Genomic DNA, 23,410 nt, shown 5'->3' with positions numbered 1-23,410 from the left:
GTAGCACTTGCTCTCCTAGATGCAAATTGTTGTGGGTTTGGACGATACTGCCTGAAGATCTTTGGTGAATTTCTGCAGTCCTCTCATAGATTGTACACACTGCTGCTACTGAGCATGGGTGGTGGAGGGAGTGGATGCCTGAAGATGTGGTGCCAATCAAGCGAGCTACTTTATCCTGGATAGTGTCAAGCTCCTGGAGTATTGTTGGAGTTATACTCATCCTAGTAAGTGGGGATAATTCCATCATATTCCTGATTTGTGCCTTGTGGATGGTGAACAGGCTTTGGGGAGTCAGCACTGTGTTTATATCGTTAGTCCATTGAGTTTCTGGACAATGATAAGCCCCAGAATGTTGATAATGGGGGATTCAATGATGGTAACACTGTTGAATGTCAAAGCGCAACAATTAGATGGTTATTTCCTGGCATTTGTGTGGTGTGAACTTTACTTGCCACTTGTCCAGCCCAAGCTTGGCTATTGCCAGGTCTTGTTACATTTGAACAAGGACTGCTTTAGTATCTGAGTTGCTACAAATGGTGCTGAACATTTTGCAATCATTGGTGAACATTCCCTCTTCTGTTCTTTTGATGGAGAGAAGATCATTGATGAAGCAACAGAAGATGATTGGGCCTAAGATGCTACCCTGAGGAACTCCTGCAGAGATGTACTGGAGCTAAGATGACTGACCTCCAACAATCACGACGATCATGACATTCCCAATGAAGGGTTTATGCCCAAAATGTCGACTCTCCTCCTCGGATGCTGTTTGACCTGTTGTGCTTTTCCAGCACCACACTGTTCGGCATCTTCCTAAGTGTCAGCTAAGACTCCAACCACTGGAGAGTTTGCCCCCGATACCAATTGATTCCAAGATCTCCTTGATGATGCCACACTCTGTTGAATACAGTCTTGATGTCAAGAGCTGTTACTCTTATCTTATCTCTGGAATTCAGCTCTTTTGTTCATGTGTGAACCATAGCTGTAATGAGGTCAGGAACTGAGTGGCCCTAGCGAAACCCAAACTGGGCATCAGTAAGCAGGTTATTGCTGAGCAGGTGCTGTTTGATAGCACTTCTATCACTTCACTGCTGATGAAGAGTAGACTGATGGGACGGTAATTGGCTGGGTTGGATTGTCGTTCTTTTTATGTACAAGATGTACCTGGGCAATTTTCCATATTGTCGGGTAGATCCCAATGTTATAATTTCACTAGAACAGCTTGACTAGGGGAGCAGCAAGTTCTGGAGCATAATTCTTCAGTACTATTGCCGGGATAATTAGAATGCATAGCCTTTGCAGTATACAGTGTCTCCAACCAGTTCTTGATGTCATGTGGAGTGAATCGAATTGGCTGAAGACTGGCATCTGTAATGCTGAGGACCACTGGAGGAGGCCGACATGGATCATCCATTCGGCACTTCTGGCTGAAGATTACTGCAAAAGCTTCAGCCTTATCTTTTGCACTGATGTGCTGGACTATCCCATCATTCAGGATGGTGATATTTGTGGAGTCGCCTCCTCCAGTGAGTTGTTTATTTGCCCACCACTATTCACAACGAGCTATGGCAGGACTGCAGAGCTTAGATGTGATCTGTTGATTGTAGGATTGCTCTGCTCTATCTACCACTTGCTGCTTATGCTATTTGGCATGCAAGTAGTCCTGTTTAGTGGCTTAACCAGGTTGACACCTTGTCTTCCAGTATACCTGATGCTGCTCCTGGCATGCCCTCGCATTCTCCATTGAACCAGGGTTGATCCCCTGGCTTGATGGTAATGGTTAAGTGGTGGATATGCCAGGCCATGAGGTTACAGATTGTGCTGGAGTACCAATTTGCTACTGTTGATGGCCTGTAGTGCCTTGTGGATGCCCAGTATTGAGTTGCTAGAACTGTTCGAAGTCTGTCCCATTTAGCACTGTGATCGTGCCACACAACATCTTGGAGATTATTCTCAATGTGAAGACAGAATTTCGTCCCCACAAGAACTGTGCGGTGGTCACTCTCACTGATAATGTCATTCGCATTTGCATCTGCAGCTGGAAGATTGGTAAGGATCAGGTCAAGTATGTTTTTCCTTCATCAGCTGCTGCAAATGCAGTCTAGCAGCTATGTCCTTCAGGACCTGACCAGCCTGATCAGTAGTACTGCTGCCAAGCTGTTTTTGGTGGTGGACATTGAAATGCCCCACCCAAAGTACATTTTATGTCCTTGCCATCCTCAGTGCTTCCTCTATGTGTTCAACATGGAGGGGTACCAATTCATCAGCTGAGGGAGAATGGTACTTGGTAATCATGGGATAAAAATGATTTACCCCCCCCTCCTCCCTCCTCCCTACTCCGGTGATTTCTATCCTGCCAATGGGACAGGACATATTCAGGGATGGTGAAGATAGTGTTTTGGACATTGTCTGTAAGGTATAGTTCCTAAGTATGACTATGTCAGGCTGTTGTTTTACTGGTCTGTGGGACAGCTCTCCCAATTTTGGTACTAGCCCCCAGATGTTAGTGAGGAGGACTTTGCAAGGTCGACAAGGCTGTTTCTGCCAAAGTCTTTTCTGCAGCCCAGGTCAATGCCAGGTGATCCACCCAGTTTCATTTCTTTGAGACATTGTAGCTATTCATACAATTGAATGGCTTGCTAGGCTATTTCAGAGGGCAATTGAGAGTCAATCATATTGCTGTGGGTCTGGAATCATGTATAGGCCAGACCAGGTGAGGATGGCAGATGTCCCTCCCTGAGAGATATTAGTGAGACAGATTTTTTTCTGACCATCTGCCATGGTGGGAATCAAACCTGGGTCCCCAGAACATTTGCTGGCTTTCTGGATTAATAGACTAGCGATAATACTACTAGGCCATCACCTCCCCCTCATGACACCTTCTCTCACATGACTGATGATCAAGAATAGAATAATGGGGTGACAATTGGCTGGGTTGAATTTGTCCTGCTTGTCGTGTACAGGATGTACCTGGGCAATTTTTCCACATTGTCAGATAGAGTCCAAAGTTGTAGCTGTACTGGAAAGCTTGGCTTGGAGAGCATCAAGTTCTGGAGCACATATCTTCAGTACTATTGGTAGAATGTTGTCTGGGCCTTTGCAGTATCCAGTGCCTCCAAACCGTTTCTTGATATGAATCGTATTGGCCGAAGACTATAATGAAGCTTTGTTGCTTTGCACATTTTAGTGGTAATTTCTATTAATTACTGATTTAAATGAACAGTTCATCAAAAAAGTAATAAAGTTAATGTGTATTGTTGTAGCAAACCATATCTTTCTGAAATTTGCTCACCCATCCACCTGGGGGGAAATAAAATTGAATTATGACCCCCACATGTGAAATGTTTGGCTACCCTTGTACATAATAAATGTGTCCTTTTTTATTTTCCACTTTTTCTTAAGGCTTCAGGAAATTCGACTGGATGTTCTGATGAAATTGTTAAGCCAACGTGAAGCAAAGCAACAGGAAATGAATGTAAAACGGGTTGATTCAATTTGGTCAAAACTTCAGCAGAAGAAAGGAGTGGCTATAAAGAAGATAAGATTGAAGCACATCAAAGGTATTGTTAGATTCATTTAGATGAGGATGAGTTACCAATTATAGTTGACGTCTTGTATTTTCTCTTTTCTTTGGTTTCCCTTCACCACAATTTTCACAAAACAAATTGGACTCATCATTCAACTTATCTTGGAGAAGTAGTGTGGCCTTGGTCACCAATCTTTGCATGTCTGCCATTTATCACTCTTCAAAACAACGGCAGAAAAAAAATCTTGTCAAATCACTTTAACATAGTTTTTATAGTTTTCTTGTTGCTGACCTCAATGTCTGCTCTTTTGTTTCTTTGTAAAAAAATACTGTCCATGAAGTGCAAAGTCTTATCAATTTATCTTGTGTATTTTATGTAATATCCTCATAAGACATTTCTGTCACTGCTGCTTTATGTTGTCAAGATTCTGATGGGAAGATTGCTGTGGTAATATTCCGTGAGCTGTCCCAGATGCTTAGGTGACCAGTTGAATCACTATGATTGTTAAATTTCCCTGAATTTGACCAATATCTAAGTTAAAAGAAACTCACGCTAGGTTTCATCAATAAACAAGAAAGCAAAACTTACTATAAAAAAACCTAACCTTTCACAAGTGGCAAATCAGGTTATTAACTACTATGCAATTATGCTCCTTTCCAAGCCATTTTGTTATCCTGACTTGGAAATATATTGCTGTTCCTTCAGTATCATTGGAACAAAACCCTGGAATTCCCTCCCTAATAGCATTGTAGGTCTACCTACAGCACATGGACGACAGTTCACAACCACCTTCTCAAAGGCGACTAGGGATGCTGACCCAGCCAATGACACCCATATCCAACAAGTGAACAAAATGATCTTAAATTATACCAAATTTAAAACCAAACATACAGAAATTAATTCACAAATAGGACACATGTCACAGTTCTACATAAATATCATGGGTGGAAAATATAGGCAAAAAGAAACAAATTCTGTGAAGCAAGAGCCCCAAATCACAGAAGGTGGACTGAGGTGACATTTGCATGGTTTTTGGATTTTGGCAATGATTTCATGTTTTTTGTTGAGCATGGAAGATTGTTAATTCAGTAGCATTGGTCTGGTCCATAATTTAAAGTTCTGAATTTGGGCAAAGCCAATTTTGATGGTATTATTTGAAGGAACTTTCAAAACTGGCTTGATGATGGAAGACAGAGGCTGGTGGTTGTGTTGTGTTTTCAGACTGGGAGCCTGTAACTAGCAGTGTGATGCAAGGATCAATGCAGGAACCACAGTTGTTCACCGTTTCCAAATGATAGAACATAGAACATCACAGTGCAGTACAAGCCCTTGGGCCCTCGATGTTGTGCCAACTTGTGGAAGCAATCTGAAGTCCACCTAACCTACACCATTCCATTTTCATCCATATGTTTATCCAATGACCATTTAAATGCCCTTAGAGTTGGCATTATAGGCAGGATGTTCCATGCCCCTACTACTGTCTGAATAAAGAAACTATCTCTGACATCTGTCCTATATCTATCACCCCTCAATTTAAAGCTATATTCTTTCGTGCTAGCCATCTCCATCCAAGGAAAAAGGCTCTCACTTACCACCCTATGTAACCTTATGATAATTGTATGTCTCAATTAGGTCACCTCTCAACCTTTTTCTCTCTAACAAAAACAGCCTCAAGTCTCTCAGCCTTTCCTCATAAAACCTTCTCTCCATACCAGGCAACATCATAGTAAATCTCCTCTGAATCCTTACTGAATACTTACTGTAACAAAATGCCCCACTGCCAAGAGAGACTGGAAGTCTAAACATTGGTTTGCTGTGCGATGTTCATCACTTACATCTGTAGAATAACTCTACCTTGCAATTATGCAACTGAAGAATATGTGCCGTGTTATTTGCAATGAAACAATATCTGACATAATGAGAGTAGTCCCATCTAATTATTGAGAAATGTGTGCAATATCAAATGAAGGAGTTACCGATCTCCCAGTTATCATTCAATTGAATATTAAAGCAAAGTCAAAAGGGCTGAATGTTCCCTAAGTACAACAGAAATATAATAAAATCCTCTTCCTGACAATAATAGGGTTAAATGTATTCTGTGTGCCTGAACTGTTGCACATGGGCTCTTTACAGAGATAAAGAAATATGCCAATCTAGAAAATAGATATTAATTGGTTTCCTTTCTCATTTGAATTTTAATGTTTACTCTTTTGTGCAGACTATGAATAAAAATGCAAGCTTAATAATTATGACCCCTCAGATGTAGGGAAGGCAGAAATAATGTAGTTGTGGTGGGGTAATGTGATTTTAGAGTTTGGGTTTGCTGTCCCTATCTCCAATTGGTAGTTTAGGGTATATTTGGAGTGTTCTTCTGGGAATTACAAAAAGGTTTCACTTTTAATATCCATCATTTTCCATGCATGTTCTTGGCAAGCATGGGTTCTATTCTGGATCTTAGATTTGGCTCACGCTATTAAAAGCATGCCGTGCCAAGAAGGAAAAAGACCGTCCCTGTTTTGTCCCACTTAATGAGGAACTGAGGTTATCTATTTCCTCCTCACTGTGACAAGGTAATTCTAAAAGTTTTCCATCGCATAATGAAGGAATCTGTTACATCTAATTATACACGTTATCATTCTAATTACTTAAATTACTCATATTTATTAACTCCACTGAGCATCAGGGAACACAGGAACAGGTGTAGGTTATTCAGACTCCAGTAGTTATTCCACCAATCTCTGACATAATAGCTTGAGCTCTGTGCACTTGTCTTTGTTACATATTCCTTAATATCCTTGAGTAGGAAACAAGTATTGTTATCAAATCAAAGTTATTGATATGAACTAGCTTCCATTGCTCTTGTTATGGGAGAGGTCTAAATTTCTATCACACTTTGCATGAACACTTCTCTTCTGAATAGCCTGGCTCTTATTTTAAAAGTGTATCTTCAAGCTGCTTTCTTTAGCTGCTTGTTATAAAGGATAACTTTCCATTTAGGCATTTCCAATTTCCTTTGTGCCTGCATATACAATTTAGTGATCTCTATACAAAGACCTCGATTTCTTTTGGCTCCCACTGACCCCTATCTTTTCACCATTTTAACAAGAAATACTTGAATCTATCATTCTTTGGTCCAGAGTGAAGACCTCTCACTGGCATTTTAATCTACCACAGCTTAGACTATTCTATTATCTGCATTTAAAGTTCTTTTTAATTTTATATTAGTCGACTCTACTTAATTTACCATTAGTCTTTGTCATTAGCAAATTGGAGTACTGGCTATATTGAATTATTTATGACATTAAATATTACAAATAGCTGAGAGCTCAGTACAGTTGTACAGCATGAATCAAATCCTTCTAATTTTAGTACAGACCCATTATGCATTATGATAACATTGTAATTATGTCATTGGACTAGTAACCCAAAGGCCTGAAGTAATGATCTACCGACATATGGCTCAATTCTAACTCTTGTGTAAATTGTTTTTAAATTTGTTATTATTTGGAGAATTTAAATACAGTTAGTTGAACTAACAAAATAATTCCATTTGCTTCAGCATAGCTGGTAGACAGCTGCTGAGTTTAATGAGAAAATTGCAGATAGCCATGCAGGACAATCTGGAGCAACACCTGGGTCCTCAAGTCCCAAAGTCGTATGTCAAGTTGGGTCTGGATTACTCCCAGTTTCATAACATTTTAATCATGTTTTCTGACAGGCCTACTGAAATAACAGCACAGAAGCAAGTGTCCTGTCACCGAGTCACCCTTTATCCAGCTAGGAGTCCATCCTCAACTGAGGAGAATCTAATCTCTTTTTTTTGTAGTCCAATATTGAGCAGCTTTTTTACAGTTTATCCATAATCACAATAATGCCCAGGTCTCAGATACTCCAAAGAAATTGGTCTCCATCTTGCACATAAAGAAGCTGGCTCCCTGCAGTCAGGTTTGTCACTGCTTTCTCAGAGTGAGCTTGTCAAAGAAGTACGCTCCTATGTCATTCTCAGAGGCTGCCAGTCTCTTCAGATTGGTGATGTGATCTCCCAGTTTCTTGATGATCTTCACTTGCCCTTCCAAATAGTGTCTCTTCAGGAAGTCACAAAGATGAGGATCTCTGTGGTCAGAGGAGATTTTGTGCAGATTCGTCCGGTTCACATGCTTCTCCATTTGCAGAGCTCTCTGAATTACCTCCAGAACATTGCTCCACTCATCTTGCTCTGGCTCCATGATGTCCTGCAGGAGTACTCTGCCTTCATGTTTATTCTGGAATGCCATCAGTTTCTCAGTGTTCCCAATCCTTATGAGACTACTCCTTGAAGAACTTAGCAAAGTGATGCAGGGCAACATTATCCTGGTCAAAAGTAAGGAGGACATGGAGAGGTAAAGAGGTCCAGATTGAAATGCTTGTTGACAATATGCTTATAGTCCTTGTGGTGGTTCTGATGTACTTGGCATGCGACCTTCACTATTCTTGCTCATTATCACCTTTTTTTTAAACAAAATACAAGGAATGACTATGGTATTGACAATATCATCACTAATTGAATGGAGTTTGCTTGTATTTCCCATATAGGAACATTCAGTCTGCTCCACCACCCCCCCCCCCCCCACCTCCTCCTCCTCCCACCCCCCCCCCCCCCCACACACACACACACACACAAACAAAACTGCTGGCCCATGGTCCCCATGCACAGCTGTTGGTCCACACTGGCTGGCATAGCCTGGGGCCTACACTAAAACAACAGCACAGAGGTTGGGTCCTGTTATCAAGACACCCTTTATTTTACTAGTACACAGAATGCTGGCTATGGCCAGCCAGTTTGGAGACAGTCCTCAACTGAGGAAATTCTAATCTCCTGGTTTTATGTGTCAGCCAAGGCTTTCCAGATTGGGGTTGTTAACCTGGGTCAATCAAGAATCTCGTAATTAGAGGTCAACCTGGTTTCGGTCACTACGTCCCTTTCCCCCTAAGTCAGGGTTTGTCGGCCTGGTGTTTCGCTTGTAGCTTCCTGTGACGCTTTCGCCCCAGGTCCGGTTCCTCTGACTTGGATTCAGGCACAGGCAGTGTGTACCAGACCATGGCCCATCTCTTGCATCCAGAATGTCTCAGAAGAGTCTCGTCCTCCGCTTCCAGCGGCACCAATATTGAGGCTGCATCCATTTTGGACTCTGAGATTTCTTTGACACTAGATGGAGGGAAAACACCTGCAGTTTCTGAGAGGCCTTCAGTCTTTTCCGAGGGGGCAGGTATATTTTGCTCTTGCCCTGCTTGTGAGGTAATGATTTTCAGGTGATCCGTGTGTTTGTTCTGGACTATATCACCTACCCAAATTTTGTAAGTCACGGGACCTGACCTCACGTTAACCTTGTCTTCCGAGAGTCCACGTATCATGAACGTTGCTCGCAGCTCTTCAATAGTCATACCTAAGTTTTCTGAACAAACTTTATGCATGTCCAATCATTTGGAATGGGCATCCACAAGGATCAGGAACATTGAACATTAATGCTCTGAAGTGTATGGAATGAACTGCCAGTGGATGTAGTGGAGGCTGGTACAATTGCAACATTTAAGAGGCATTTGGATGGGTATTTGAATAGGAAGGGTTTGGAGGGCTATAGGCCGGGTGCTGGCAGGTGGGACTAGATTGGGTTGGGATATCTGGTCGGCATGGACAGGTTGGACCGAAGGGTCTGTTTCCATGCTGTACATCTCTATGACTCTATGAAAGGACTGGTATAGTCAACATGCGACAGAGTCCATGGTTTACCCAGCCATTTCCACGAATGTGGGGGTGCTGTTGGTGGCAATTTTTGTCCTTGGTGGCACTTTGCACACTGGTCCACTGGCATCCAACCCTGGCTACCAGACCTAGCTTCTTGCTAGCATCTTCATCTTGGAAGCCTCTAGATAAACCTGGCAGAGTTTGGTCAGTAGCTGGTGGCGACCTTTACCTTGGACAATCACCCTTGCTTCCCAAAATAGTATGCTGTCCTATACAGGTAGCTCTCATGGAATGCCATAGTTGTGTTCCAGCAATGCCTCGCTTAAATAGAAAAAAAAACTTAATATAAATAATGGGACCTATGGAAAAAGTGGGATTAGGGACACACCAGCAGAAAATATCACTCACTATCGCTCAAAACTCATCATTAACTCTAACACAAAGTATAGCACAGCCTGAACAAAGGTATACATCATTTTTATAAAATGAAACAAAAGTAAATTAACACTGTACATTTTTTAAAAGAAATGTTAATGTAGGGATAGAGAATCATCTTGTTGCGTAAGGTAGATTCCCTCATTCCTATTAAGTGAGCTATATCACATGTTCTCTCCTTATGCTCAAAATGCTTTATAATATCTGGCTTCTCTTCCAGTGTTATAGCCTTTCTTTTGCCTGCAATTTTCTCACCAGGATGTTTCTTGCTAATATTCTTGTCACTATGCCCCTCATTTTTTTCAAGAAAGGGATAATCTAGGAGTAGTTTACCTTTCACAGGAAGCTGCTCCATGTGTCTCTCAGAAAGCCGCTCCCTATATTGTACCTCTCTCTGAAAGCTGCTCTGTCAGCAGCGGACATCAGTGCAGGCACAGAATGGCATGAAGACTGGCATAGACACCAGCGTATGCTTAAAATGGCACAGACATCAGAACATTTGCAAAACAAATCATGCAAAACGGTCACTGCTGGAATTGCGCTATTCCATACAGTGGTAAGCGTTCTCGAAAATATAGTTCCTTAATTCCTCAGCGACATTATAAGCAAATCGTGCTGCTGGAATGCGCTTTATCCAAGAACTACCTGTACGGTGATCTGGTCTCACCAGGTCCAAAGAGGTTTCAATCCTGGTTGTGATGGACCTTCTGTTGCCCCCATTACCACCAGTTTCAGTTTCGCTAGGACGGGATCTTTGTGTCCACAGTCGGATATTGTCCATGGTGACTGGAAGTGTGTCCAGAAAATTTAAAATCAAAACATTCTTCCCAGGGAGACATCACTGGTAGAGTATTTGCCAGTGGGAGGTGGCTGAAGGCATCTGCATTAGCCACTTGCATCCTAGATGGTGTTCTGACCAGTACATGCTGAGAATAACGGCCTAAAGCTGAATTCTAACAGAAGCTGAGTGGCACTGTCTTGTGCTCCTTCAGTAGCCATAGCAAGTTGTTACTATGACAAATTTCCTTCCATAAAAAAGGTACTGGTGGAACTTCACACCAAAGATGACCGACCAACCTTCCTTCTCTTTCTGGGCATACTTGGGTGTAGCATCAGCCAGAGTCCAGGAAGTATACATCATGGGGTGTTTCTTCTCCATTTGGCCACTGGTGAGCCAACATTACTCCGATACCACACCAGGGAGCCCTACTTATTGTTTCGAATTGTAGTGGGCCAACAGCTTGGATGACGATAGCTGCTTTTTCATTTCCTTAAGCCAAGCTGCTTCTTGGCTTCACAACCATTTCCATGGCTGATGCTTTAATAAGGGAGTAAGGATGCCAAGATGGAGGCCAGATTACACATGAAATTTACATCATAATTCACTAACCCAGGCAAAGACCTAAAGCTCTGGTATAGACAGACATGGGAGCTGGGGCTCCTTTCTTTTCTAATGGCTGTAATCTGGTTTTGTTGACTCCATAACCCAAGTATGTCACTTGGTGCGCCTAGAACACATGTTTTTCCTGTCTAAGGCCTACGCAAGCCTGGGAGAAATGTTTGAGGAGAAAGTGAGGTCTGCAGATGCTGGAGATCAGAGCTGGAAATGTGTTGCTGGAAAAGCGCAGCAGGTCAGGCAGCATCCAGGGAACAGGAGAATCGACGTTTCGGGCATAAGCCCTTCTTCAGGCTTATGAAGAAGGGCTTATGCCCGAAACGTCGATTCTCCTGTTCCCTGGATGCTGCCTGACCTGCTGCGCTTTTCCAGCAACACATTTCCAGCTGGGAGAAATGTTTAAGCACTATGTCCAAATTCTCTAAGTGCTCTTTATTAGTCTTCCCGGTTATTAGTACATCATCCAGATGAATGGCCACCTGGGGTAGCCCTTGTAAAATGTTCTCCATGGCCTTTTGGAAAAGAGCACAGGCTGATGATACCCTAAAGATCAGTGTTGTATATTGATATAAACCCTTATGGGTATTAATTGTAGCATACTTCTGGGACTGCTCATCCAGTAACAATTGCAGGTAGGTGTGACTCATGTCTAGCTTTGTAAAGGACGCCTCCCCCATGTCCTCTAGCACAGTCCTCTGGGCAAGGGATTGGGTATTTATCTAGCTGTGAGAAGCAGTTTACTGTTCCCTTGAAATCCCCACAAAGATGAACTGAGCCGTCAGGCTTCACAATCTGTACAATAGCAGGGTCAAATGAGTCAAGCTTCCCAAATAGAGGCATGATGCCAGAAATGCTTACCCTAACTCCACGACGATAGTTGCAAATGAATGTTCTTCAGGTTCATCCTATTTTCTCCCGTTGCCACTGAAATAACTATCCAGAGGCTGGTGTCTCAACACCCTTTATTTTCTAGTGCACAGTATCCTGGCTGTAGCCAGTCAGGAGAAAGTGAGGACTGCAGATGCTGGGGATCAGAGCTTAATGTGTTGCTGGAAAAGCGCAGCAGGTCAGGCCTTAACTGAGGAAATTCTAACCTTCTAGTTATATTGGTCAGCCAAGGCTTTCCTGATTGGGGTTGTTAACCATTCTGCGAACTGCACTGGTTTGATGATTCCTTTGTTGTCCAGCCTCCTGATTTCTACTTTTACTTTAGCCTGCAACGCAAATGGCACTGGACGAGCCATGCAAAATCTCTGAATTGCATGCTGGTCAATGTATAAAGAGGCTTTGGCCCCTTTGATAGTCCCACATCCTTCTTGAAAATCACCTGGGTATCTCGCTAGGACTTCACTGAGGCAGCCATTGTCTCATTTAAAAATCTTGAGCCAATCAGGGTGAATCTTTCTCAACCAATTCCACCCCAAGTGACTTGGGCCTGAGCCTTTTAATATCTTCTGTGGTAACTGCGCCAACTGCTTTTCATAGGAGACTAGAACAGAAGTCGTACCCTTAATTTGCAATGATTCCCCAGTCTATGTCCTCAGTCTGGCTGAAACCTTGCATAAGCTTAAAGGTTGGAGTTACAGACAGATTCTGCAACCGCAGATGCAGCTGCACCAGTATCGACTTCCTTGGGAACCGGCTGACCATTTAACATTAATTTTAATTGACTCTGACTTGGGTATCATGAAGTGATTTCATTGTTCCAACCCATATGAAGGGGAACTTTCTAAGGTATGCACTCTCCTGGGTAAGGGCCTCTGAGCTTTCAGTCATGTACAGAACGGAAACAGACCCTTCGGTCCAACTCGTCCATGCCAACCAGATATCCCAATGCCAATCTAGTCCCGCCTGCCAGCACCTGCCCATATCCCTCCAAACCCTTCCTATTCATATACCCTTTCAGATGCCTTTTAAATGTTGCAATTGTACCAGCCTCCACCACTTCTTCTGGCAGTTCATTCCAAACACTTACCACCCTTTGTGTGAAAAAGTTGCCCCTCAGGTCTCTTCTATATCTTTCCCCTCTCACCCTAAACCTATGCCCTCTAGTTCTGGACACCCCCACCCTAGGGAAGAGACTTTGTCTATTTATCCTATCCATGCCCCTCATGATTTTATAAACTTCTATAAGGTCAACCCTCGGCCTCCAATGCTCCAGGGAAAACAGCCTATTCAACCTCTCCCGAGAGCTCAAGTCCTCCAACTCTGGCAAATTCCTTGTTTCTTACTCAAGTCAGGCCTTGTAGGACTCCTTTGCTGTCTCAAACCCACATACTGGCAGTAACTACAATGGCTCGCTGGCCTAGTTCCTGAAGAACTGCTCAGCCGCTTGGCTGAGTCTCGGCTTTGCTATGGAGTTCTGCTGTGGACTGCCTAGGGTTGCACTGCTCATGATGTGCCCTCCATGAGCCCTGTGATTGCTACACTTGCGTGGTGTTCCTCAAACTCAGTTGGACAGGTGAGGGTGTCCACTTCCATTTGGGATGCTCTAGTAGTCCCCATATTCCACTTGCTATATTTTCTAATGACAAGACCAGCTACCGCACCTGTTGGAAATCAAGTTGGGCTTCATCTATAGGTACTTCTACATGACTACGTCATTATTCCCACATACCAAATGGTGTCTCAGCATCTCATTCAATGTTTACCCAAAATCATGTGCCTCTGGCAGTCAATGTAATCTCGTCAAAGGCATTCCCCGGGTTCTGTAATAAAACAGATAGTGTCTCAGGATTAGAGGAGGTTTGGGGTCATAATATTTCTTAACCAACTCTGTCAACTCTTGGAAGGTTTTAGTCTTTGGTGCCTCTGGGGAAGTTAAGCTCCTTATAACTGAAAATGCAGTGGGTCCACACACAGTCAGAGAGATTACTCGTTGCTTTTCGTCTGCCCCAATGTCACTTGCCCAGAAGAAGTATTGCATTCTTTCTACATACTGGGCCTAAACTTCAACAGCAGGGCTAACTGGGTCAAGATTCCCAAATAGTTGCACAACGCCAGAGCTGTTTACACCAACTCTAAGATAACAATTGCAAACGAATATTCTTCAGGCCCATCCCATTTTCTCCCATTGCCACTGAACTAAGTACACAGAGGCTGGTGTCTCAATACCCTTTATTTTCTAGTGCACAGTACACCGGCTGTAGCCAGCCAGCCTGGTGTTAGTCCTTAACTGAGGAGATTCTAATCTCATAGTTATATTTGTCAGCCAAGGCTTTCATGATTGGGGTTGTTAACCTGGGCTAATCAAGAATCTCATTAATGAGGTCCACCTGGTTCTAATCATCACTTACCAAATGCCAAGATGTAATTGTGTGTAGCCTTCAGCCACCTTATGTTAATTGCCCCAGTGAAGTCCTCCTCTGAGATCTCTGCAGAAGAATTTGTGTAGAACCTCACCCTTGTGAGCTGGCATCTACAGCACTCTTGTCTCCGATTGTCTGAAGGTCAATAGTGCCCAATGTCTATCATATGCCTATACCCCTAGAAGCCAACCTCTGAAGTTCACGCAGTGTCACTATCTGTGTTGATCGCTGCAAGTGTGAGAACTATTGATAAATTTTCTTCTTTATCATTGATTTGCTGTTCTTGTACCTCCTGCTATTCCACCACTGGTTATTTTTGATAACAGAAAAGAAAAGAGTAGAAGGGGGTAAGGCTGTGGTGAGGCAAGAAAGTAAAAATTCAGAGATACATGCTAAAAAGAAAACAAATGCGAGAAAGGGGATTAAGTCTGAGGATACTGTCACCTTCAGTGGTTTCAGCTCCCCTGTTGCATGCAACTTCATCCATGGCTGCTTCAATGATGGTACCAATTGTCTCTTTCATAAGGGAAGAGCCCTGCACCTAGTCCTCTCCCCCACTGATGAGCTCCTGCTGCCTCTGGTTGAGTCAACTTGTCCTGCAAGAGAAAGGGAAGTGTGATGCAATCTGTTTGGGTGATGCGGCTCTCATGATTGAATAGTTAACAGTGTATGAGACAAGGGTGTGAGACTTGCAGCAGTGCTAAGCGTTTAATGGTGAGGTGAAACAATGAATGTTAGCTATAGGTTGTGTTTGACGCAGATCAGAGCATGAAATAAGAATTCAAGAGAAACAAGGAGATAATGAAATTTTACTAAGCTTCCATTTTCTGTGTGAAGTCAGGACACCATAAAAGTAGGTTCAACTAGTCATACGAAACGTTTCATACTACATAATTGTTGAATTAGATATTGCTGATTTGGGGAGTTGGTATCTTTTGAATTAATTTTGGGAAAAGAACCAAAATTACACTTGGACCATTTTGGTGATGGCACAAGAATTGATAAGAAGATGGTTCTATGATTCTGAAGACAGAATTCTAACTGTCAAGGGGTAATGGAAGGTGGAAAGTGGATAGAAAGGGATGTTTAAATCCCTAAAAATAATGAGTTATGGTTGGGAGTCTCACTAGATCCCTCCCATTTCCAGATTTAACCTGGGTGGATTGGGAACATCTGTGAAGCTGTCAAGGAAGTAATTTAAAATATTTAAATCCCAATTAACTTAGAATTTAGTTTAACCGAGCAGTCTGGGTTTAAAAGGCAGTACATGAGTCTTTCAAGTTGCTGAGAACTAGTGAGAGCCAGCCAGCCAGCTGAGAGAACGGGGGGGCGGGCGGCGGAAATCATCATTCTTGAGTGAATGTGACAGGCGGGAATCTTCAAATAGCAAAACTGAATACCTGCGGCCATGCCTAGGCGACTGCTCAGAGCAATTCTTCAGAGGTTGTACTTTCACTGATGGATACATTGCAAACTGTTGAAAGTCAGTTCACCTATCTTGGATTTTACTCAACTTGATCAACATTCCTTGTTGCCAGCCTTCACTGCAACATGGCATTGGCTCAAGCAGTGCTAACTATCTCTATTGAGACATAAGAGGAGAGCCAACACAGCACTAGCTGCCTTCTCCTCAACAATACGCTACTCCAGAGGGATGCTTACGGAGGTATGGCTCAAAAGAAGCGAAACCTCAACAGCACCTGTGCAGGTGGACAAAGAATCAATTCACTCAACATGTGAGAGCACAAGTTCTTCAGAAGGCTTATGTTTTCATGGCAAGTCATTATCTGCTGTGCCTGGAACAGGACCTGCTTCCCATTGAACAGGTGGGAATGCATTTTCCATGGCTGTAAAGGTGCCAACCTGAAAGTACACCACCTTCTCATTTCCTGTCCTGATTTTCTGTCTCAGCCTAGAATTGTGTTCTAATGTAAAGACAGAAAGCAGAAGCTTGTGAATGTGACAAATGGATTGTGTGGATAGGAGGGAAGGTCAACACTTATGTTGACTGGCTGTGACACACATTTGTGAAATGATGCAAAGATCATAGGAAATGTAATTGAGGAATGAATGCAGCTGCATGGTTTGAGAAGTGTTTTATCTGCAGAATTCTAGAAAGGTCATTACTTTTCAGTTTCTCAGACTCTGAACAGGACCTCCAGGTAAGAATCAGAGACCTGGGGATTTTGAGGTGGAGGGAGGAAGCAAAGCAGTTGTGGTACGAGGCAGGGGTAGTCTTCACAAATTTCTTTTCCATTTCTTCGATCACAACAGCCTTTGGAATCTAAATACAAGTCAGCCATTTTAACATAATAGAAACAAAATGCTGGAAAAAAAATCAACAGATCTGGCTGCATTTGTGGAGAAAGAAACAAAGTTAAATTTTCAAATCTCTCATGACTCTTCTAACAACCGAGGGTCCTTTCATTAGAAATCCTTCCTTTGAAAGATTTGATAGACCATTCCTCGTGGACCTCCCCCGATTATATTGGGAACTTGAAAGATGGATGCTAATATAGTGGCTGAATTGAAGAACCGTGGTAAAGCCTGCTTTAATTGCAGACTCCTGACCCACTATCAGCTTTCCTATTCAGTGCAGTTTTACATAAGTTAAATTCTACTTATCAAAGTTTAATAATTGAATATTTTTAAAAATTCAGTCACGGAATGTGGGCATCACTTTCTGCCCTAACCCATCCCTAATTGCCCTAGAAAAGGTGGTGATGATCTCACTCCTTAAACTGTTTCAGTTCTTGGACAGTAGAGATCCCCACATTGTTGTTGAGAAGAGAGTTTCAGAATTCTGACCCATTGACAGTGAAGGCAATTTAATTGCAAATAAGGATGGTATGTAATTTGGATGGAATCATGTAGTTGGCGGTGTTCCCATGCATCTGGTTGTCTTGTTGTTCTGGGTGGTAGAGGTCACAGGTTTTGAAGATGTTGTCTAGAGAGAGTTAAGGTGTTACTGCAATGTATCCTGTAGGCGGTACAAACTGCTGTCACTGTGCCTCGGTGGGAAAGGGTGTGAATGTTGAGGGTGTGGATTAGGTGCCAATCAAGTGGGCTGCTTTGACCTAGATGATGTCAAGCTTCTTGAGCATAGTTTGAAGAATCCATCCAGGAAAGTAGAGATTATTCTATCACACTCCTGATGTGTGCCTTGTAGATTGTGGTGACACAGTAGGGCGACAGGTAATTTCTCATTGTAGAATTCCCAGCATCTTTAGCCATAATATTTGAATGGTTCGTTCAGTTCAGTTTCTACAACAGGATGTTGCTAGTGAATGGTGATGCCATTAAATCTCAAGGGACAATGGTTGGATTCTGTCTTGTTGGAGATGATTTTTGCCTGGCACTTGTGTGGCCTGAATATTACTTAACTATAAAAGTTTTATATAAACATGTACACTGGTATGCATTAACATTTTAACAAATGTACTTACAGAAATAAGAAAATTAACAGCTAAAAGAAGAAATGTGGAAGGGAAGCTTGAGCGGCGTAACTGCATCCAGGACTATGCCGATTATGGATCACAAGTTTATGCACCAGTCTCTCGAAATGGCCGGTTTCCAGACCAGAATGCAGAACGTTTCATTGTAAAAAGTCATTTTCTTTCCACGTTTAATGGTAAGTTAGTGCTACAGAAACTACCAAATTGTATAATTTGCAGTCTGTTTTGGGTTTCTTTGTCAGCTGAATATCCAACAGGCAATCTTCAACTATACACAATAGAATCATTTTATAAAAATTACAATGAGTTCCAAATCTCTTTGTACTGTCTTTAGTCCACAAAATATTCTTCAGTATTAACCCTTATATTTGGAAATAAAACTTTATCCATTTTAACCAAGAGAGGTTGGTATCTTGTTGCTGCATAACCATGGTTGATATGAAGGTGAATCTTGGGAAGCATTATAGGTACATACTACTTGTACCGTGGAAGCTAAATTGCATACAAGTTTTCACTGAAATAATCCCTCATAAATTAGTTTAAAAATTGTTCCAGTTTTCATCAAATGTAATTGCCAAAGACAAGGGGTGAAATCTTGTAGAGATAACAGGGATCATGAAAGCTGGCTGAGACCAGAGTCTGGAGTAAAGATTGGTTTCTAGTGAGATGTTGCTCAGGACAGGAGCAGGGAGGGAGCAAGACCTGTAGGGGAGACAGGGAGGTCAGAGGGAACAACTTTTAAATCAGATGCAAAGAAACCCAAAACAGGCCGGAGTAATATCAGTGACAATGGAATGAAGCCCTTAAATATATGTTAATTGCTCATGTATAGGCCTGAATTGGTGGTGGTACAGGAATGCTACTCAAGGGTATTCCTTCCATGGAATTAACCTGGGGTGGGGCAGAAATGTTGCATGTCCTTTTCTGCTGCCGTCTTTATTAATTAAATGGCCCCATCATCAAACTCAGTGTGGGAGAGAGCACAAAGCACAACCCATTTTTCGACTTTGTACAAATGAACAGTACAAAGTTGTGTAATGAAATCTATTTTTGTGTGTCCATTTGTACTGTGAGGCTTGTTGGAAAAATTTCAATAGGTCACTCAGAATAGTTCAAACCTTACTAAAAGGATCTTATTCAGAGAGCGAGAGAGAGCCAGAAGCAGAGGAATAAGCACCATGCTAGAAAGGTGCTGTCGTTAGATGAGCTGCTGAGATGGCAGCTAAGATCATTAGCTCTCTGTGGTTGGGAAGAAGTCCCAGAAACCATTTGATAGATTAGATTCCCTACAGTGTGGAAATAGGCCCTTCGGCCCAACAAGTCCACACTGACCCTCTGAAGAGCAACCCATGTAGGTAAGGCTTGGAGAAGTGCGGGGCACCAGTAGGTGTTGCTATGTTGGGTTAAAGCTCAGGAAAAGCTCTTGGAACTGTGGGGTGTCAGTAGAAGCCCATGAGTTAATAATACTTAGCTGAGAGTGGGGTCAAGGAAGCTCACGAGTAGTATTTGGTTGAGGCAACTGAAAATGATCGAAGTTCAGGAAAACCCAGAGGCAAAACCTATTGTCTGAGGATTTATTGGAATTGTGCTGCTTCTAGAATTCAGATGAGTGAATCCAGGAGAAAATAAACGATAAGCAGCTGTTTGCATTCATTGAAGAGTCATTAACAAAGAGGTATAACCTTAAAGTGAAAAACAGGAGGATTAGAGGGGATTTGAGGAAAATGTTTTTTTACTCAGCGTGGAGAGAATCTGAAATAGACTGATTGGGTAGGTAGTTGAGGTGGGAAATCTTAATTTTAAAAAAATGCTTTGATCAGCACTTGAAATGTCATCACATACATGTCTATGGTCTAAGTTCTGGGAGGTAATATAGATTGAATTTTTTTTGTTGATGCAGATTCAATGGTGCTGTTCTGTACTGGATGAATCAATTATTCTAAGGGGTATTAATGTCCACGAAGATTAGGCTTTGGAGAGAGTTCTGAAGCTAGATATTTGAAAGTGAAGAATTTGGAATCGTTTGTAAAGATTTAATGACCCACAATATCTCAAATGTTTTGAGGTTCTTGAGGATCTGACATTATTGCATTTGCTATTTAATTTGCTCTGTTGGATGTTTGATCACCGGTTGTCTGTTACTCATATTTATCTCGTGTTGTTTCTGGACTTTGGAGTAGAAACTTATGTTTTATTGCCTAAGCGTGAGTTGCATTGATATTTTTGATGGAGGTTTTTTTTGCCGCAAGATTTTGTGTGTTTTCTTAGTTTCTCCAGTCTTGGCAGTCAGGGAAATTTGGTCCTTACTTTGCAGACAGGGTAGTTCCTGCTGGATGGGGTAGTGCACAGGCTGGACCATCCTTTTGTCCCAGCACCAGCAAAGGAGGCAATAGACCATGTCTGAAGTAACCAGTGCAGTTTCAGCTATCTGGAGGAATGCACAGCAATGTATGGAGAAGGTCGATGACCTTCTGCATTTCTCCAGCTATGCCATAACTTTTTTCCAGTGCACTTTTCACTCTATCCCTGCAACTATACCAACTTCCATCTGGTCTCATTTTGTACTAATCTTACTATTGCCTGCAACATCATTCCTTGCTCAGTGTCACCAATCCCAATCTCTGATACTACTAATGCTGCATGCTCTCTGCACTGTCCACTCATTTGCTCAGGACACATCCCTACATGCACCTGTACCTCCCACCTCTATCTCCCTTATTATTCTGCCTTCCTTATTCCAGTAGGAAAACAGCAGAAAGAGTCAAGACAGGTGGAGGACTTCCAGATGTTTGGCTCCTCACCCCTTACATGGAGAGCAACCTGGCTTTGACTGCCCCAAGCAGCTGATTGACCATGTCCAAGCCCCTGGACTGGAATCAGAGACTGTTGTTGGCTACTGTATTGTGAGCCCTGACTGAAGGCTATCTCCCTTGACTGAGGACTACTGACAACCATGTTAAGCTTCCTGGTTATGTATCTGATCTAAATAGCAAGGCAAAACAGGAGAAGATGTGCCTGGTTTCTCTGGCTGTGGGGACACAATGCACAAAGGCAAGGTGAGGCAATGCTAGGAAGGAATGCGAGATAAAATGCCTATAAAATTCTAAATGGACTAGTTAGTACAAATCTCAGGATCCTGATGAATAGAGAGTCCAGATCAAGGGATCATAGTCTAGGGGTATGAGGTAGACCAGTTAGGACTGAGATGTGATATTTTTTTACCCAGAGAGAATGGTGTGCCTGAGGAATTCTCTGCCACACAAAGCATTTGAGAACAACGCATTGAATGTTTTCAAGAATGAATTAGGTATAGCTCTCAGGGCTAAAGGGCCAAAAGATATGGAGAGAAAGCAGAAACAGGGTACTGAGTTAGATGATCAACATAATCATGTTGAACAGTGGAGTGGGCTTGAAGGCTGACTGGACTATTCCTGTTTGTGTTTACTCTGTTTCTGAGATGTTTGTGCCCAGTGTTCAACATGAAAGTCCTTTGGAGCAAGTGGCAAGCTGTAATCACCAGGTTCTGCTCCGACTTACTTGTGGAAAATTTTGCCACATTTGGTAAGATAGAAAGCTGAAAATTAATGAGGCAAGTTGTGGCTTTAATCAGGCATTTAACAAGCTATAATCCCTGTTCTTTGGCAACTTGCTGCTATGTAACAAGAAACTCACCTCACTGCTCAGCAAATGCATAAAAGATACAATGAGTTGTTCCCAATGTTGAGATAAGCCTTGCTTGACTTCTTGTACAATTCTGCCACAAATCCCATCATACCCAATATTGCTCAGGCCCCTGTAAGATTCCACCCAGTGTATAATATTGTGGATTGTCTGGCTGTTGTAACTTTGCATAGTAACAGTTTGATTTTTTTTCAAAACCATGAAATTTTGTGCTTTTATTTTCTTAGTAAGTATCCAAAATCTCAAACTTTGCGTATTGTAAAGACGAAGCTTTCTGGTCCTGAACCAGATCAGAGCATATATTTTGTGGTCTAATCTGTGATTATAAAAGTTACACTAAAGTAAATTTATGCAAGCAAGTTCCTCTTTTAAAAAAATTGAAAGGGATTTTTACAACTTAAAATTGTCTTTAGGCTTCTTTAAGCTTTCAATGTTTTTTTTAGGTATATTAGAATTAGAGGAAACTCTACCAGATTTTGTCACTCAACCACGAATACGAATTCAGAGACCAAAAAAAACAACAAAGGATGGCACTTTGAATTATGCTGCACGAAGAGAGATGGAGCTTGCTAAAATTCACAAGGTATATGTTCATGAATAAATAGAGTCATAGAAATTGCTGGCTTTTGTTTTTGAATTTTGGTTTATAAATTTAGAGAAATATATGAGTAAAATAATAGTTAATACTGATGACTTATCCTGTTAAAAATGATTGGAACACACTTGTTTGGAACTACAGCTGGAAGGTGTCACTGTCTGCATAAACTTACCCAAATAGGTTATATCTACCCGACTGACTGACAATGCAATTTATTCATAATTAGCCATTTCTAGCCTATTCTATCTTCAACAGGCTAATGCAATGCACAGATTGACTAATGAAAGTCCAACGACTGTCATTCTTATTCACTCCTGAAGCAATACCGAACACACAATGGGTCCTGTTCTGGGCTATTTAAAATGCTAACAATAGGTTGCAGCTGAGGTACATTTGACCTATGTGTGCTAATGCTAAGTTGATGCAAACATTATGTTGAGTTGCTCGTAGCTTTTTTAAGATTTCTGCTAACAATGATGGGAAGAACATATAAAATGGTTTGCATAGCTATGGGAGCAATAGTTCCAGTGCATTTTCTGTGCAACGTGAGCAAGATGTGCAGATGAGGAATTAGAGAAGCAAACTTCTGTAAGGAAGGGTGACTTTGTTTAGATGGTCCCTCTTTGAGATGGTCTTTTGGGTACACTAATCCTACATTGGGATGAGTCAGAAGCAATACCTCAAGATGCTTTGCTTCACTGGGGAGACAGTTCAGCTTCATTGTGATGACCTGGACTCTCAAATAGGGCAAGGAGGGCTTTCCCAGTAACTCTGAAGATAACCACCACCCTCTCATCCCTTACAACTGGTTCTTTCAAGGTGGGAAAAGATGATATTGAAACCTTTTAACAACTTACTGCCTACAGAAATATCCAAGCAATTACAGAGGATCTTTACAAGAGGAGAGAGGAGTTACTTGTCTTTTAATTGCCCATGTATGTGCCTTGATGTACCCCTACATCAATGAAATGTAAGAGCACGGGAACATAGGAGCATAAGCAGGCATTTAGTCTTTCAAGACACTGTGTTATTTGATGAATGATCATTCATCTCAATGCTGTTTTCCCATGCTATCTCCATATCTCTAGATGTCATTGGCAGCTAGAAATCTATTGTTCTTTGGCTCGAACATACTCATTAACTGAGCTTCCACAGCTTACTGTGGCAAAGCATTACAAAGATTTACCAGTCTCTGAATGAAAGAATTCTTTCTCATCTCCATTTTAGTTCTAGGACCCCAGTTAGCAGAAGCAATCTTTCAACATTTACCAAATGTGAAAACCTGCGAGTT

General features: G+C 42.0%; 1 protein-coding gene across 2 annotated transcripts in view; it reads left to right on the top strand.

The window, feature by feature from the left end:
* Positions 1–23,410, top strand: part of cfap91 (cilia and flagella associated protein 91) — a 111,959-nt gene that overhangs the window by 45,959 nt on the left and 42,590 nt on the right. For both annotated transcript variants that reach the window (XM_043701005.2, XM_087992732.1), the window contains 3 exons: positions 3,400–3,557; positions 17,834–18,016; positions 21,965–22,104. In XM_043701005.2, the coding sequence (XP_043556940.1) occupies positions 3,400–3,557; positions 17,834–18,016; positions 21,965–22,104 (481 nt within the window). The remainder of the gene's footprint in view (positions 1–3,399; positions 3,558–17,833; positions 18,017–21,964; positions 22,105–23,410) is intronic.

This window comes from Chiloscyllium plagiosum, unplaced genomic scaffold (genome assembly GCF_037043375.1).
Source record: "Chiloscyllium plagiosum isolate Xiang-an unplaced genomic scaffold, Cpla_swu_hap1 HiC_scaffold_12, whole genome shotgun sequence".
In the NCBI taxonomy this organism is placed as follows: Eukaryota; Metazoa; Chordata; class Chondrichthyes; order Orectolobiformes; family Hemiscylliidae; genus Chiloscyllium; species Chiloscyllium plagiosum.
The sequence above is the reverse complement of the archived record's forward strand: the minus strand, read 5'-3'. Positions and strand labels throughout refer to the sequence as shown.